Consider the following 17,500-nt stretch of genomic DNA (forward strand, 5'->3'; position numbering starts at 1 on the left):
TTCCACTTGATGTTTCCATCTTTTTTGTCGAGAGAGTGCAATTCATCGCATGCATTTATTACTGCCTTGTCTGTGAGTTTTTCGAACACAGTGATGACTTCCCCACACCTGAAAACAGAAAATTTCCTATCGTTTATTTTCATTTACATTTTACATCATCTTATTTAAGCTTATTTCTAATGTTGCTATGAATCTTTTTCCTAAACCAAAAACATGAAATTTGATAGCACTACATTTACAAATGGTAATTCACAAACTAAAATAAATAAACCCCTACACACTAGTGACGTAGCAACAGTTTAAAGGTATATTTTCGCCTACTACTGTATTTTGCAACAAGTGCAATTAAATTAATAAAGTTAACAATTGCAGAACTTCATCTTTAGAGCGGGAAATTAAATGAGATGTAAGGGCAGCATATTTTTTTCTCCATAATACAATTTGCCAGCAAGCTTCAATAAAGTTTATTATGTTAGTTTTCAAGCACTAATCTTTGTGTTCCATTTCAAATGGCCCATTAAGTACAGCAGAGTTAAAATGGAGTAGGTGCATTTTTCTATATTATTTCTGATGCGTGTACTTAATGTTTTTTTTTTTATTATTTAACTATTTTCCTTAATTTGTTGCCTTATTAGCAACACATGCAGTATATAAAAATGACTCAATATTCGCTGAAGTTGAAAGTAGAATTTTGTCTAAAACGATCCAAAATATCTTGTCTTGGCTAATAGTAAAATGTTAAATTTGAACTCAAGTTCTGAAAAAAAAATTTAGTTTTCTTGTATCTGGATTATTTAGTATTTTGATAAATTCAAAATTCAGTAATATTGTTTACATTTAGCTTCAAATAATAATTTGTCTGTGGTTTGTAATTACTTTAGCTTTTATTTGATTATTTCTAGAGTTAATTTTGTGTCAAATAACTTCTACATAGCCTTTGCTGTCGAATGCCATCTCTCAAAATAAAATTTAATTGATTAAATTTATCTTTTTCCCATATACATAATAGTTCTCTAAAACTAAAATTACTTTAAATTGTCAAAGTTATTTATATATTCTATAAGATAAGTCGATTTGTTTTATAATTATAGAGTCCCGTATTTAACTGTAATATTCATACTATATATTTGTACCTCAAAAATATGTGTTACATATATACTTGCAATTTATTTTTCATTATAGTTGTCTATACAATCCTTCAAGATTACTTTAAAACTAACTTTTCTCTCCCTCTGATTCGTACAACTTTACCACAGCCTATTATCTTCGCCATAATAACTCTAATATTCCAGAAAGGAGTATCTAATACTTATCAAATCCATCTAGGTTTTAAAATACTCAACCTAATGTCTTATATTCTATTCTTAACCTTTACTTCTAATTCTCAAATATTAGAATCTTTTGCTTTTTATTTATATCAGATATTTAATTCCATTAGTCATAAGCATGATATTCATTGTGATGTGTTTGTGTAGCTTCTTCGTTCTAAAACTTTAGGTTGAACTGATGATTTAGGTTTTTTGAGGAAAATAACATATTTTCTCTAATAATTATTATTTAGGTTTACTTTTATTTAAGATCTTCCACTGTTTTATTGTAATATTTTTTGATAATAATAATCACTAAAGTAATTATAGCTTTCTCACCAACAATTTCATAGGAGTTTCTTTTTATCATACTCTGCCATATAATAATTTCATTAGTAATTATTGTTTACAGGTCTCTTTTATGGTCAAGTCCCACAAGAATAATTGTTAGTCTTTTCAAAAAAATTCATTTGCTCCTCATTGATTTCGTTATTCTATTTGTCATTTCTTTTGGTTCTTCTCCTCTTCATATTCCAATTCAAGTTTTCTATCATCTTGAAAGCATGACTATGTCAACATCATCAGTTTCATGACACTATGTTCGGGTTGCTAATTGCTATTGTTCAATTGCAGAAATACTTCCATATCTTTGGTATTTTTCCAAAGATTATTTTAGATTTATGAAACACCGTTTTGAACCATTAGAATCACCACTATTTCTAACCACCATATTTAATATCCTTTTCGCATATCGCCAATGATGTTATGACTTAATGATGGTTCCTACTAAAAAAAGATTTTCAAAAACGACCTTTGATCCAATTAGCCAAGTCATTCACTCGGGTCAATTTCCTTAATATCCCAATAAGTGGTCATTTCGTTTCGTCGTCAGGGATAGCTGATTGCTATTACTGAAAGCGTTAACAGTTTCAAAGCGACAGAAGTCAATAACGTAGTTGATAACGAACATTTGGATAACCATAGGTAATACGAGTAAGCAATATCCAAATTTTCATAGACCTTTTCTAAAGTACCTGGAATATATGCAGTGATATGTAAGTTTTATACATACAATATATACGCACACACACATCCACACACATATTTACATATATATATATATATATATATATATATATATATATATATATATATATATATATATATATATATATATATATATATATATATATATATATATATATATATATATATATATATATATATATATATATATATATATATATATATATATGTATATATGAGGCACTTTGCACATTTAGACTTTTTTTCATGTATCAAACTATATGGCTTATTTGGATATGAAAAATACGCCTAAATGTGAAAAAATTATCATTAACTGAATGTCAATTACAAACATACTAATTATCTAAGATGGTGAAGAGGGGTTCATTTCAATTCTAAGTACAAAAAACCTTAATTCGACAAGTACATGTACAGAAGAATTTTCTTTGACTTATCTTTCTTTATGGCAAAGTGGTATGTCACTGATGTTACAAGTTTCCTGGACCAGGGTTCGATTCCCGGCCGGTCAGGAGCTATTGTCTTTGAGTGGTTCCGACTGGGGCTCTGATCCCGAGGTTGGTAAGAGAATCCAGACATTAATGTAACTATATATATGGCTTATTTGGATAAGAAAAACATGTCTAAATGTGAATAATGTATCAATAATTCAAATGCCAAGTACAAACATACCAATTAGCTACGAGGGTGAAGATGGGTTGATTTCAATTTTAAATACAGAAAACTTGAATTCAACCTGTATAAGTAAAGAAAATTTATCATTGACTTATATCTTTCTTCGTGGCTAAGTGGTATGCCACTGTTGTTACTGTGTGTGAAACTGCAACATACAACCATGCAATAAATGGAATGCAGGGTGACAAGTTAAACTAGTAGGTTCTTTAAAATCTTGTATAATGAAGATAAACGGACATAAATGTGACAGCAGCGGGAAGTAGGCCCATGCTTGTCGATATAGTGACCACAAAACAACGACTGACTACTATATGCACATGGCGGAAAGAAAAGCAGTCTTGGCGTATATAATTACATAGTTTACACGATGCATAATGAAAAAGTGGTCTTACAGTATGTGTAATGGGAAAAGATAAATGGAAATAAATATCATTCTTCTACAAAATAATAATAAAGCAAATGTACATTAATGTTCATAAACTGTAGGTAATGTAAATAATATACAGCATAACGTTAGATATCTGTACAGTTACAAGTGTGACGGGCCGAGAGAAGAGTTGTGAACTCGAAGGCAGATTAGAAACGACTGAGTTATTTATTAAGGAACACTCTTCTTTATATACAAAACTCAAGGCAACAGGACATGACCTGTTCGAGAGACAAACAATGTTACAGAGGAAAACGGAGACATGATCATTCAGATTCTTTTTAGTGCGAGGGAAGAGCGCAGATACAAGCATAATATATACAAAATAATTATGTACAATTGTGTGACACACGGCTGGTACATGGCTCCCCCCCTAAAAATGACATACTGTACATGTTAAATAGGGCGCCCCGATCTAGAGAGGCGAACTGTAGGCGGGTCTTCTGGCAGAAGATAAACAGGTTTTAGACGATCAATGGAGACCCAGTCTTCTTTGCCCCGAATTTTTAGGAGGAATGCTTTCGGACTGCGTCGGATCACAAGGAAAGGGCCCGTGTAAGGGGGCGTTAGGGGTGGCTTGCTAGTGTCGTTGCGCAGGAAGACGTGCGTTGCAGAGTGCAAGTCCGTTGGTATGTGATGCTTCGCTGGGGGCTTGTAAGTCTGGCGGCACGGAGTAAATTTTCCCACGACGTGACGTATGCACTGGAGATCGTTGGAGGAGGTTGTAGAAGGAAAAAATTCGGCGGGGACGACCAACGGGTCGCCATACACCATTTCGGCTGCCGAGACGTCGAGGGCGTCTTTAGGAGTGGTCCTTAGTCCAAGGAAGACCCAGGGAAGCTGAGTAAACCAGTTTCAATCCTTGCAACGGGACATCAAAGCTGCTTTGAGGGTGCGATGAAAACGTTCAACCATTCCATTGGCAGCGGGGTTGTAGGCCGTTGTCTGATGTAGGGTGATGGCCAGGAGATTCGCTAATGATGTCCATAATTGAGAGGTGAAAGTTGTTCCCCTGTCAGAAGTAATGTGCTCAGGGATACCGAATTTTGAAATCCATCCAGAGAGTAAGGCAGATGTACATGAGGCGGACGTTGCAGTTTCCATGGGGATGGCTTCAGGCCAACGAGTGGAGCGGTCGATGACGGTAAACAGGTAACGATGTCCTTGTGATGTGGGTAGGAGGCCTACAACGTCGACGTGAATGTGTGCGAAACGACGCTGAGGTTGAGGAAAGGTGCCCACTCCTGAATCCGTGTGTCGATGTACTTTGGAAGTTTGGCAGGAAGTACACGCACGGACCCAATCCTTAGCATCCTTAGAAATGCCGTGCCAAATGAACTTTGCCTTCAGCAGCTGTGCAGTAGAAGGGCACGAGGGAAGTGAAAGGCCGTGGATGAAATCAAACACCTGTCGGCGCATGGGAGCAGGAATCCAAGGTCGCGGTCTAGCAGTACTGACGACGTCACAGAGGAGGGTGGTGTTGGAGTCTTCGAGGGGAAAATCCTCCCAACGGAGGGACGTGCAGGATGTCCTACAAGCTTGATACTCTGGATCCTGTCGTTGGGCTTCAGCCAGGGCGTTGTAATCCAATCCCAGTTGAACGGCAGCCAACGTGTTTCTTGACAGGGCATCGGCAACGGGATTCATTTTCCCAGGGACGTATTGGAGGGTGCAATTGTATTCAGCCACGGCGGAGAGATGTCGGCGTTGACGGGCGGACCAAGCGTCAGACTGTCGAGTGAAGGCATGCACCAGAGGCATATGGTCTGTACGAATGACGAAGGGCGTACCTTCTAAGAAATGTCGAAAGTGACGGACAGCCAAGTGCACCACCAGCAATTCTCGATCAAAGGTAGAATAACCCGATTCTGCCTTGGACAGTTTTCTGCTGAAGAAGGCCAATGGGCAGGGCGAGCCTTTGACCACCTGCTCGAGTACTGCACCAATAGCGACGTCGCTGGCATCGGTGGAGAGAAGGAGAGGGGCGTGTGGGATAGGAAAAGTGAGAGCCGCAGCAGTTGATAGGGCCTTCTTTGCATTACAGAAGGCTGCTTCTTGAAGGTCCTTTGGCTTGCCCTTGAGGGAGGCGTAGAGGGGAGCAAGAGTGGCGGCAATGGCTGGCAGAAAACGGTGATAATAGTTGATCATGCCCAAGAATTCCTGCAGAGCTTTGACGGTCGAGGGCGTGAGGAAATTCTGAACTGCTGCTACCTTCTCAGGGAGGGGATGGACTCCTTCAGGAGTGATGCGGTGCCCTAATAACGACACTTCGTTGGCGCCAAAGGTACACTTGTCGTACCGGACTACAAGGCCGTTTTGTTGCAGGCGGTCGAGCACGATGGGCAGGTGACGGAGGTGTTCCTCTTTTGAGGAGGAGAACACAAGTATGTTGTCCACATAACATATACAGAAAGGGAGGTCCCCTAAGATGCCATCCATGAGATGTTGAAACGTTGCCCCAGCATTACGAAGGCCAAAACAGGAGTAATTGAAGGTGTATGTGGCAAACGGAGTGGTGATGGCGGTCTTGGGGATGTCTTCTGGGTTCATAGGCACTTGATAATACCCCTTCAGGAGGTCGAGCGTAGAGAAAACCTTCGCTTTGTGCAGGTAGGAGGTCACGTCGGCAATGTTTGTGAGGGGGTAGTGATCCGGTTCTGTTTGCATGTTTAGGCGCCTGTAATCCCCGCATGGACGGAGGGAGCCGTCTTTCTTCAGAACGATGTGTAAGGGTGACGACCATGGGCTGGAGGCCTTTTGGCAAAGGCCCATTTTCTCCATTTCAGCGAACGTCTGTTTGGCGACTGCCGATCGTTCTGGTGCCAGACGTCTGAATTTTGCGAAGACTGGGGGTCCCATCGTCTTGATATGGTGATAAATACCGTGCTTGGCAGGAACCGTGGGCGTTTGGCGAAGTTCTGGACGGAAAACTTTCGGGTACGGCGTGAGGAGGTGGGCGTAGGCATCCGTGGGTGCGCTGATGTGGAGAGCGAGGTTAGAGGGGGCGGGTTGAAGAGGTGTCGACAAGTACGAGTCTGCATTAACCAATCGTCGGTGGGCGACATCGACCAGAAGGTGGAAATGAGAGAGGAAATCCGCACCGAGGATTGGCATTGTGACGTCAGCAACGACAAACTTCCAATTGAATTTACCGTTTCCGAACGATAATGTGAGGTTCTCGTAACCGTAGGTGGGTATCGCAGATCCGTTGGCAGCTACCAAGCGGACTTCGGCAGATGTAGACAGACTACGTTGTGCCTTGAAGAGTTTCCTTGGCAAAAGAGAACGACAAGCACCCGTGTCTACCAAAAATCGCACGCCCGTTCCTGCATCCTGTAAAATGAAAAGATTGGAAACATGAGAGGCCACCGCTACAAGCGATGGCCTACTTACACGTTTTTTGGCCACTGACAATCTTTGGCCCAATTCTTCTCGGTTGCCCCGATTTTGAAGTTGAAGTAGCAAAACTGCGGCGGATGGGAGGTAGTAAGTGGCTGTAGAAGTCGTTCGTTGGGGCACGAGTGATTGGTGGGTGGTGGGCGGCTTTGTCGCCGCTTCGGCACGTCACAGGGTAGGCGTGTATGTCCTACGGCATTCATGTCAGCTTTGGTTGACGTTGAATAGGCATCCTCGTCATCAGGGGTGGAGGCGTTGATGGAGGTCTTGAAGTGGCTGTCCATAAGGGCGTTGGCTTTGGTCATCAAGTCCTTCATGGGTAAACTATCGACATCGGGTATGGCAGCGCGCACAGGTTCAGGTAAACGGCGTATCCAAAGTGCACGGAGTAGGTTCACCTCACGAGGAGACCCGTCTGCGGCAGGTTGCAGGCGAGCGATACTGGTCATTTCCCTGAGGGCAAGCGAGGCCCTTTGGTCCCCCAACGGTTGTTGCGAGAGCTGAAGAAGCTTTGCTATACGGGCGGCTGGCGATGGCGAGTACTGCTGCAGAAGGTATGATTTGAGGACGTCATACGCTATTGGGGTGTCTCCTTGTTCACAAAGCCAGTCGGATATTTCTGGGAAGGTGTCCTCGGGTATCGCCGCGAGAACATAATCCGCTTTGGTGGTTGAGCGAGTCACGCCCCTGATACGAAAGTGGACTTCAGCGCGTTGAAACCAAGCGAACGCTTCTCCGCTAGCGAACGGTGAAAGTTTCAATGGAGCGGCCGTAGTGCCAACTGCTGGGGTAGAGTCCGCCTCCGTAATAATACCAATGATGGAGGGCCGAGGGAGGTGGGGGTGGAAGGCAGTGAGAGCGAGTCGACTTCCGTGGTCACCAATGTGACGGGCCGAGAGAGGAGTTGTGAACTCAAAGGCAGATTGGAAACGACTGAGTTATTTATTAAGGAACACTCTTCTTTATATACATAACTCAAGGCAACAGGACATGACCTGTTCGAGAGACAAACAATGTTACAGAGCAAAACGGAGACATGATCATTCAGGTTCTTTTTAGTGCGAGGGGAGAGCGCAGATACAAGCATAATATATACAAAATAATTATGTACAATTGTGTGACACACAGTTGGTACATAAGTTACCTGGATCAGGGTTCTATTCCCAGCCTGTCAGAAGCTATTGTATTTGAATGGTTCTGCCTGGAGTACTGATCTCGAGGTCGGTAAGAGAATCCATACATTATTATATCAAAATATATGGCTTATTTGAATATGAAATACACGTATAAATGTGCAAAATTTATCATTATTCAAATGCCAAGTGCAAACATACTAATTAGCTACGATGGTGAAGATGGGTTGATTTCCACTCCAAGTACAAAAAACATGAATTTCCCAAGTATAAGTACAGAGTAATTGTCATTAAGTTTTATCTTTCTTCGTGGGAAAGTGGTATTTCATTGTAATTATAAGTTTCCTGGACCAGAGTTCGATTCCCGTCTGGTCAGAAGCTATTGATCCCGAGGTCGGTAAGAGATTAAAAATATTAATGTATTAGATTATATGGCATATATATATATATATATATATATATATATATATATATATATATATATATATATATATATATATATATATATATATATATATATATATATATATATATATATATATATATATATATATATATATATATATTTAATTATAACTTTATACATACAAAACACACGCGCTCACACACCGCCACACACAAATACTGTATATATATATATATATATATATATATATATATATATATATATATATATATATATATATATATATATATATGTTTATACAGTATATATATATATATATATATATATATATATATATATATATATATATATATATATATATATATATATGTTTATACAGTATATATATATATATATATATATATATATATATATATATATATATATATATATATATATATATATATATATATACATATATATATATATATATATATATATATATATATATATATATATATATATATATATTTATATATATATATATGTGTGTATGTGCATTTCCCTATATTGCGTTAAATACTATACGTGTATGCATGAGGCTATACAATTAATCTTCAATAAAATCTGCTCACGGCAATATTATCAACAAGGAAAAAAAAAACTAATTGTCCAACCAATCTCACCAGAAAAATCAAAACCATTGCACTGCTAATGCACGAATTTCTGGACTTTCAATGTCTTCTTCCTTTCCTGAATTCAAGCACGAATTGGTGATTTCTGGCGAATCCGGTGGCCAGACAGTACACACAATAGTGCAAGTGAGGGTAGCAGATGTGAACGACAACCCTCCAACTTTCATTAGGCAAGATCTGAAGGTTACAGTCACTGAGGAGGACGACCGCCATCTGCCTGTTGTTCTCTTGAAGGTATGTATTTTAGTTTCTGTTTTGGATTTTCATGGGATTATCTATGTATTTTCAAACTTTTTCATATATTTATTATATTAAATCACTGGCATAGTCACCCAACTATAATTACCTATTTTATACAGTATATGATGTAGATTACAATATATTTTTACTATAGATTACAGACAATGACAATCATTTCCTCTGCACTTGTTTTCATTAGGTTTAGAAAACAATTGAAAATGGAAGAAAATTTTAGGTTTGATTTTCTTATATTTTGATATAAGTAAAAGGCTTTTCCCACTCGCATATCTGTAGTCTGTATATTTCAAACATATCTTGGTAAACGTGTTATGATATTTACTTAATATTTGATTTTATTTATATACTGTATATATCGATATGATTTAGAAGAATAACTGAAAAGAAAAAGGAAAATGGAAAGAGAAAATACGTAAGAAACCTTAAAAAATGTAGCTGCAAGCAATAAAATTGCATTCAAATAATCATTGTTAATATGTAGTTTTTAAGATAGTTTTCCAAAAATAAGTAGCTGTGTTAACCAAAAAATCCAATGAAAGGACAGTGAAAATATCCAAGAATCGTAATCTCTACGTTTAGATGGGCTTGCTGGTTACTAGTTCCACCAACTGATTAATCAGCAACCATTACTTGGTCTTCCCTGGTTCTAACTTAGGTGTAATGATCTTTGATAATGATAATTTGTGAAAATGGTCTGAGGAAAATAATATTTAAAGAAGTATTTTTTTTTTAAATCTGACTACAGGTAGAAGCTGAGGACAAAGATGAACTCGACTACCAAGGACTTCTGTATACAGTTCGAGGTGATGGCGTTGATGGGTTCAAACCAAGTGAGGCCTATTTCACAATCAACTCCCTCACAGGGGAACTCATACAACAGAGGGTGAGTGTTTTCTCTTCATAACAATAAGTATTAATGTTATTGGCCAACACAATGATCACGGCAATATGTTTCTGCAACACAACACCATTACTTCTCAGGCGTCTGACTTTAAATTTGGAATTCCTTTCAGTTGCGTATCGAGTTCCAATAGCTTTAATGCTTTCTCTTTATTAACCAGTATTTCTTAGTTCCTAAACCAGGTTAATGTAATTGAAAACTTAGGATTAATTCTAGACACACCTATATGTTCTCTCCCCAACTATCTGTGTAAAACAAAAGAAAAATTTGGGAATTTACAACAAATAATGCTTGAATTGATACCCGCTCAAAACAGCTCGTTCCAAGTCTCCTCTTTCCTTCTTCCAATTTCTATATTAAATCATTATCGTCATCTCTTCCTACGCCTATTGACGCAAAAATCCTCAAAATAATTACATATTACATTTGAAGTAAACATTATTAAGAATAAAAGGGATGTAAGTGTCCCAGAATGAATACATGTTTGGTAAATTTACGCAGCTTAAATATGTGCCAAAGTAAAAGATATTATCATTAATTTTTTTTCACTTTAGATGCAAATATTTGGACCTGCTGAATTGAAATTCCAATCTTAATGGATAACGATACTGAATGGTTCATTCTCTCTCTCTCTCTCTCTCTCTCTCTCTCTCTCTCTCTCTCTCTCTCTCTCTCTCTCTCTCTCTCTCTCTCTCTCTTGAAGAAGGACCGTAACCAATTTTCAATAAACATTCAAAATAAAGGTTTTGACCAATATGTTTGCCTCTTTGGTATTTAGCATTTGTTAGAGGTCACAGATCTATGCATAACTCATAGCCAACGTTGCTTAAGAACGCTGATTGAACGATAAGAATTCAGTTAATCAACCGATCATCAATACATCTTTCCATCAATATATATACCCCTTATATACAAACATATATGTATATACGTACATACGTACACACATACACATATTAACGCACAAACACACACATATTTACACACACACACACACACACACACACACACACATATATATATATATATATATATATATATATATATATATATATATATATATATATATATATATATATATATATATATATATATACATGCGTGTATATGTATATGTATATATACAGTATATATATATATATATATATATATATATATATATATATATATATATATATATATATATATATATATATATATGTATATGTATATGTATATATACAGTATATATATATATATATATATATATATATATATATATATATATATATATATATATATATATATATATATATATATACGTCTTTGTGTTTATGCTGGCATGCGTGCGTGTGTGTGTGTGTGCGTGTGTGTGTGAGTGTGTGTGTGTGTAATCTTGGTAAAATCCGTGACAAAGAGTCTAACACTGAAAAGTAAATCCCGTACCAGTAGTTACTTTACTAGCGAAAAAAAACTGAAGCTCTCCCGGAGGGTTATGGGAACCAGCCAAGACTGACTTTATCATCTTGAAACCTGTGTCAGAAGGGAGAGAGACTTCCTGGTAATTATTTGAACATTTCCAGGAAAAGAGAAGGCTGGTGTCATGACCCTTAATTAAACTCTCTTCTATTCTCCCCTTGTTTAATTCATGCTGGCGTATACTTCTTGACACACATAGTTACACACACACACACACACACACACACACACACACATATATATATATATATATATATATATATATATATATATATATATATATATATATATATATATATATGAGTGTGTGAGCAAGAGGAAAATGCCAATATGAATGATGGAACAGGAGATCAAAAGAGAGTCAAACAAAGCACCTTGGCACCAACTTTCTCCTTCCCAGATATTGCTCTACTGTAGTAGTAACCTGCAGTTTTGTTGTTTCCCACAAACTAGATGTGGGTTTCAGGGAAAACTATAACAGATCGGTCGCTGCCGTTTTCGTATTAAAACGGTAAATCAGTAACAGTTGCTCAATTAATATTGTTGATCAGTATATCGTTCTCCAATCCTTTCATGAGATACAATTTGCTCAGAACTACTTGAGATATAGTCTTAATTTCTTTTATTTACATTGTACTGTTTAAATGACACGCATGCAATGCCGGGACAATGGACTGTGACACTGCCCTAGCTAGCAGGGCAATGCCCCTGAGAATGACCATATACAATATACGTATGTTTAGTGCCTAAGCCCCCTCTCCAGCCCAGCTAGGACCAAAGAGGGCCAGGAAATTCCAGCTGATGATTCAGTAGTTACAGTAGACCTATAGGCGCCCACTAAATCCTCCTTCTTTCGCTTACAAGAATGGTTAGGTTGCAGAAACTACAGTGGATCTCGACACCAGTCTGATAGATTCCCAAGCAGAGAGAGAGAGAGAGAGAGAGAGAGAGAGAGAGAGAGAGAGAGAGGAGAGAGAGAGAGAGAGAGAGAGAGAGAGAGAGAGAGAGTTTTAAGAAGCAATATCACCATATGATATTCATACCTTCTCTCCATGTTACATTTTTCTTCTTCTTTTTTCTCATTGGATGTCATCCTTCCACTATATGTGTCTCAGATTTATCACATACTATAGTCATCATCTCTAGATGAAAAAAAAAAGAAAAAAAAATCCTGACGTGAAATATTCATGAGTGTGTATCAAATTTTCATAAGAAATTGGTGAACAATAATCACAGTATACTGAACAGTATACATATTGATGTTTGCAGGAGATTCTTGGTTGATTAGGGACTGTGAAAGGAATTGGGAGAAAATGGTAAAATATATCAAAAGTGAATACAAGGGTAAAATGTTTACAGTAAATGGAAACCTAGAATATGGGTGTTATAGATATTATTATATTCGTGCTTGATTCATACAACCATCTTTAGTAAACAAAACGGTTCGAAAGACTAAAAGAGAGGGAAGTCGCCTAATGGGAGTTTCAAAATATTCGGTACAGTGTGTTAAAAACATTGCTAAGGGAATTGAATTGTCTTCTAATCCATGGTGTAAGTCTATGAAGGGAACTTTAATTGTCTGCTCTTGATAGAGATAAAGTGTGGATATCAAATGCAAATTATATGGGGTTTAATGTGTATATGTACAAAGATTTTCCGAGTATCTTCTCTGTGATTATTTTATCAATACGTGATATCAGTATCTGACACATCAAAAAAAAAAAAAAAAAAAAAAAACCTTACAACTTCATGTTGTATTAGAAGCTAATACTACTGTGGTCAGATCAGATATTTAGGTTTTACAATGGTGCGCTGCAATCTTCCTATGTAACTTTTATAACACAAAACTGCATTTATTGCTAGGAAGTTCATACTATAATATAATTCAGCGTTTTCCTCTTATAAACTTTCCCTTCCTTTGAGAGATCTTGGCTTCAGGAAAGGATATGAATTTGGTTTTAACTAAGAACAGAGATGTTTAATTTTTGCTATTTTTACCTCTTCCTTTTACACTAATGTTATCTTATGGACACAATTAAAATAAAAAATGCAGAATTGTTGATAAAACTCTACATATGAAAAGTAATCAAATTTGATTGTCTCTGCATATAACAGATCTTTCACGAATTATAAATATATAATTTTAAACGTATTTCCTCTGTCATTCGCTTCAGGCTCTGGACCGAGACCCACCCTGGGGAAAACCCATCTGGAAGGTTCGGGTGCAGGTCCGTGATGGCCAGGCTCTTTGGAGTCGCCCTCGTAACAAACGACAAGTTCTTGCGTCTGAATTAGTCCCGAGTTCCTCTTCCAAGTTAAGGCCGAATTTAGACGACGTGCGTGAAGGGACATCAGGGAGGCAGGATATCCTAAATAAAAGGAAAAAAACCAAAGAGGATCATCAGTGGAAAGTGTGGCAGAAAAAGATAAGAAAAGAAACGAGAGAGATGAGCAGACACACCTCCTGGCAGGGAGAGATGTCAGAAGTAACGTGGGAAGGAAGTTTTAAAGAGGAACAGTACTTCCCAAAACCCATTGCCAGTCACCGATTATCAGAGCCTTTCAAAGCCTTGGAAAACATAGTGGTTCCTGATACGGGGAGAATTGAAGACAACATCGTCATTCAGTTGTTACACCTTTCAGAGATAAAGGGTGATGACTTACCCCAAGCAACGTGAAGCTATTCACGGAGACTGGAAGCGAAGAGAAAGAGAGTCATGAATCTTCTCGCGAACATAACAGAGTACGTCAGAGCATTACCGAACTAAATGAGGGCGAACATGGGAAAGTGAGCTCTTATCTCTCCGATATCAAAGGAAAACATCAGTCTCGATCTACGGGAGAAAAACATATTAATGTAGCGGAAGAAAAATATCACCAAGGGATTAAGGAGACAAATATATTTCATGGTAAGCACTCTTCACACTATGTACACGAAGGTATTACATCATTAACAGGAAGTAAGATGAATAAAACGACTAATTCCTACATTACTGATACTGGAGATAAGTCTGAAACTGCAAAGCCATCATCAGCTTACAGAGATAATTTATCCAATGAAGCTAATCAAATCGAATCTGAAATGAGGACTAACTACCAAAGAGGAGGTAAGAAGAAAGGACTCCAATCAAGAAAAGTAAAACGACTGAAACGAGAAGACGATGAACAGTCTTCTGAAAATCATTACGAACTGGGAAGTTTTGGAATCGACGTTGGGTGTGATGACGAATATCCTTACAATTCAAAGAACGTGACAGTCGATCCGTCCGATCCTTGGGCTAATACAGACCTCAGCGCCTACGGCAGCGGGGGGAGGATAGGCCGAGTTCATCTGGCGGAAGCTATCGTAACAATCGTTGTTAAGGACATTAATGATAATCCTCCAGTTTTTCCGAATGCTACCATGTTTGGAGAAGTTCAAGAAAATGGTCCTGTCGGTGAGTAATGATTCTATGATTATCAACTTTTTTTATATGAACAATTATTTATACAAATTTTATGACATCACTGCAATTTCAACAGTTACGTTTGCCAACAACACCTTAGATATTTACTAGAACTAAGTTAGTTGTCCCCATTTGCAGTGGCATTGACATTTTTTTTTTTTCATTTATTTGAGTTTATGCATGTTGACATATTATTTATACCTTTTTACACATAATATTTTCAAACAGAGCCTAAGACTATAGTATAGCAATCCATTGACTCTTTTGGTAGAATTTAGGTTTTGAATTCCTTTACAATAAGGGTAAACACAAACTCTACGGTGTTTTTTTGATTACTCAAATATATATCTATGTAAGTCTTCATACTCCCTGCTATCCTTATATACATTAAATGTCATATACCAGAGACCTATTAATTTCAAACATCCCCTCTCCGTAATGATGAATTTCATTAAGTCACCTAAAACTATTCAAAAATTTCGTGACAGCTTATAATTCATATCAGTTTACCGTATGTAGATTTATACATCTGTATTGAACAGACCACTGCAGTAAAACAAGAGAGCACAGTCATGCTAAATCGATACACCTTCCACATCTTATGGTGAGAATACTAAAAGTGAGTTATAAAACAAACATAGTTTGACCTAACTGGGGAACCAAATTAGATAGTCACGGTTAAAATGAAGGAAACACGTGAAACACAGTACAATATATACGAAATATCTTCATCAGCAGAGACATTCAATTTACAGATCAAGTTCACTTACATATGTTACACAAGTAGATTATATCATATCTCCATGAGTTACACGGTTACAAAATAATAGAAATTTAACCCCTTCTTTATCATTCCAATAATTCACACCGATTAGATTTTATATGGTCTTAGCCAGTATCCTTGAACATAGCAATTACTTTTTTCAATACTATTTCACCTGTCAGAAAAATTTTCACCTTTAAAAAAATTTAAGTGTTCTCTCTTCTCTACTCTGAAGATGCGTTGAGATTACATGAAAGTACTCGGAATTGTACCTTCAATTTTTATTCCACGCTTGTGACTACTGACATCGACTCCCATAAATCACTCTAACTTTCAAGTTATGTTTCAAATCTCACCTCAGTAATTAATCCTTTTAATTGCCCATGTAAATTATTTATTCTAAGACTTCAATGCTTATATAAAAACATGTTTTTTATCTTAGAAGAGTAAGTATTACTTCAAAACAATGAAGGGTAAAAAAATATTATTTTAAGGATGGGTTAGAATTGTTCTGTATGCTTAGTACTTTGATTGAAATGGTAGGTGACACAAAAAGAAACAGTGCATGTTAGATAAGGAATTCTTGAAGTAAAAAAAAGAATAGGAAAAAAGCTTGTGGAAATGAATGTAGGAAGAAGCTTGATTAGTGGAAGCACATAATTTCTACAGAATAATTATAAGAATTCATAGTAAAGAGACAAGAATTATAAATTTATATAAGTTATCATTTCCTTGTGCTTCCTCCTATCTTTCCTGTTATCTATAATTTGCTTTGTTTTCAGGTGATATGAAACGTATTAACTTTTTTTAATCCTATTTCCCTATAAAATTTGTCAACTATTATGGATTTGAAGAGGTTTGGTTGATTTCATAACTATGATCTTGTCAGTAAGTTCTTCTGTGAGTAATGCGATTGTGATTTGTTGGATGAGATATCATTCAATCATTATGATATTTTTCACCAAAATCGTAAATATTTCAGCCAGACATTTGTGCAGTAATGTTAATGCCTGTAATTTGATAATTAAATCATGTGTCATTAGAGCTAATAGACACATATGTGCAATAAGCAAGGGAATGGAAATTGATATACAGTTAATTTTTTACTGTAGGACAAAATTGATAAGTCGAGAATAGATTATTCTTGAGGGATTGAATAAATCACTCGCGATGAAAATATAGGAAAGGAAAATAAAGTGAGAATGAAAATATGTTTATGGGTTTAGAGAGAAACAAAATATGAAGGTAATATTTCTTTTAATCAAAATTTCACTTCAAAAGTATAAGTAACAAAAATAAAGACCGAAAAGAAGAAAAAAAGAAAGATTCATTGAAAAGTTAAACTTAGATAAGCATAAGCTCCTATAGACCTTATCCAGTTAATGATTACTAGGAAATCGCATTTAAAGGTAAAACATAAAAGGAGAAATAAAAAAAAAAGTAACATTGGCTGGTACTACATGAAGTTTTGTAAAATCTACAGCAAAACTCACAGCAATAATGATTGAAAGATGACACATGCCTCTATAATTTTTGGTAAGTTTATGGGGTATATCCAAGAAATACTGTACTTAGCAAGGCCATTAGAAACGCATGAAAAGGTCAGAGTTTT

General features: G+C 36.6%; 2 protein-coding genes across 2 annotated transcripts in view; both read left to right on the forward strand.

The window, feature by feature from the left end:
- Positions 1-15,110, forward strand: part of LOC137639833 (protocadherin Fat 4-like) — a 22,471-nt gene extending 7,361 nt beyond the window's left edge. The window contains exons 3-5 of the mRNA XM_068372074.1: positions 9,132-9,296; positions 10,066-10,203; positions 13,854-15,110. Of these exons, the coding sequence (XP_068228175.1) occupies positions 9,132-9,296; positions 10,066-10,203; positions 13,854-14,357 (807 nt within the window). The 3' untranslated portion in view covers positions 14,358-15,110. The remainder of the gene's footprint in view (positions 1-9,131; positions 9,297-10,065; positions 10,204-13,853) is intronic.
- Positions 14,645-17,500, forward strand: part of LOC137639835 (neural-cadherin-like) — a 50,531-nt gene continuing 47,675 nt past the window's right edge. The window contains exon 1 of the mRNA XM_068372075.1: positions 14,645-15,116. Within this exon, the coding sequence (XP_068228176.1) occupies positions 14,645-15,116 (472 nt within the window). The remainder of the gene's footprint in view (positions 15,117-17,500) is intronic.

This window comes from Palaemon carinicauda, chromosome 4 (assembly GCF_036898095.1).
Source record: "Palaemon carinicauda isolate YSFRI2023 chromosome 4, ASM3689809v2, whole genome shotgun sequence".
NCBI lineage: Eukaryota > Metazoa > Arthropoda > Malacostraca > Decapoda > Palaemonidae > Palaemon > Palaemon carinicauda.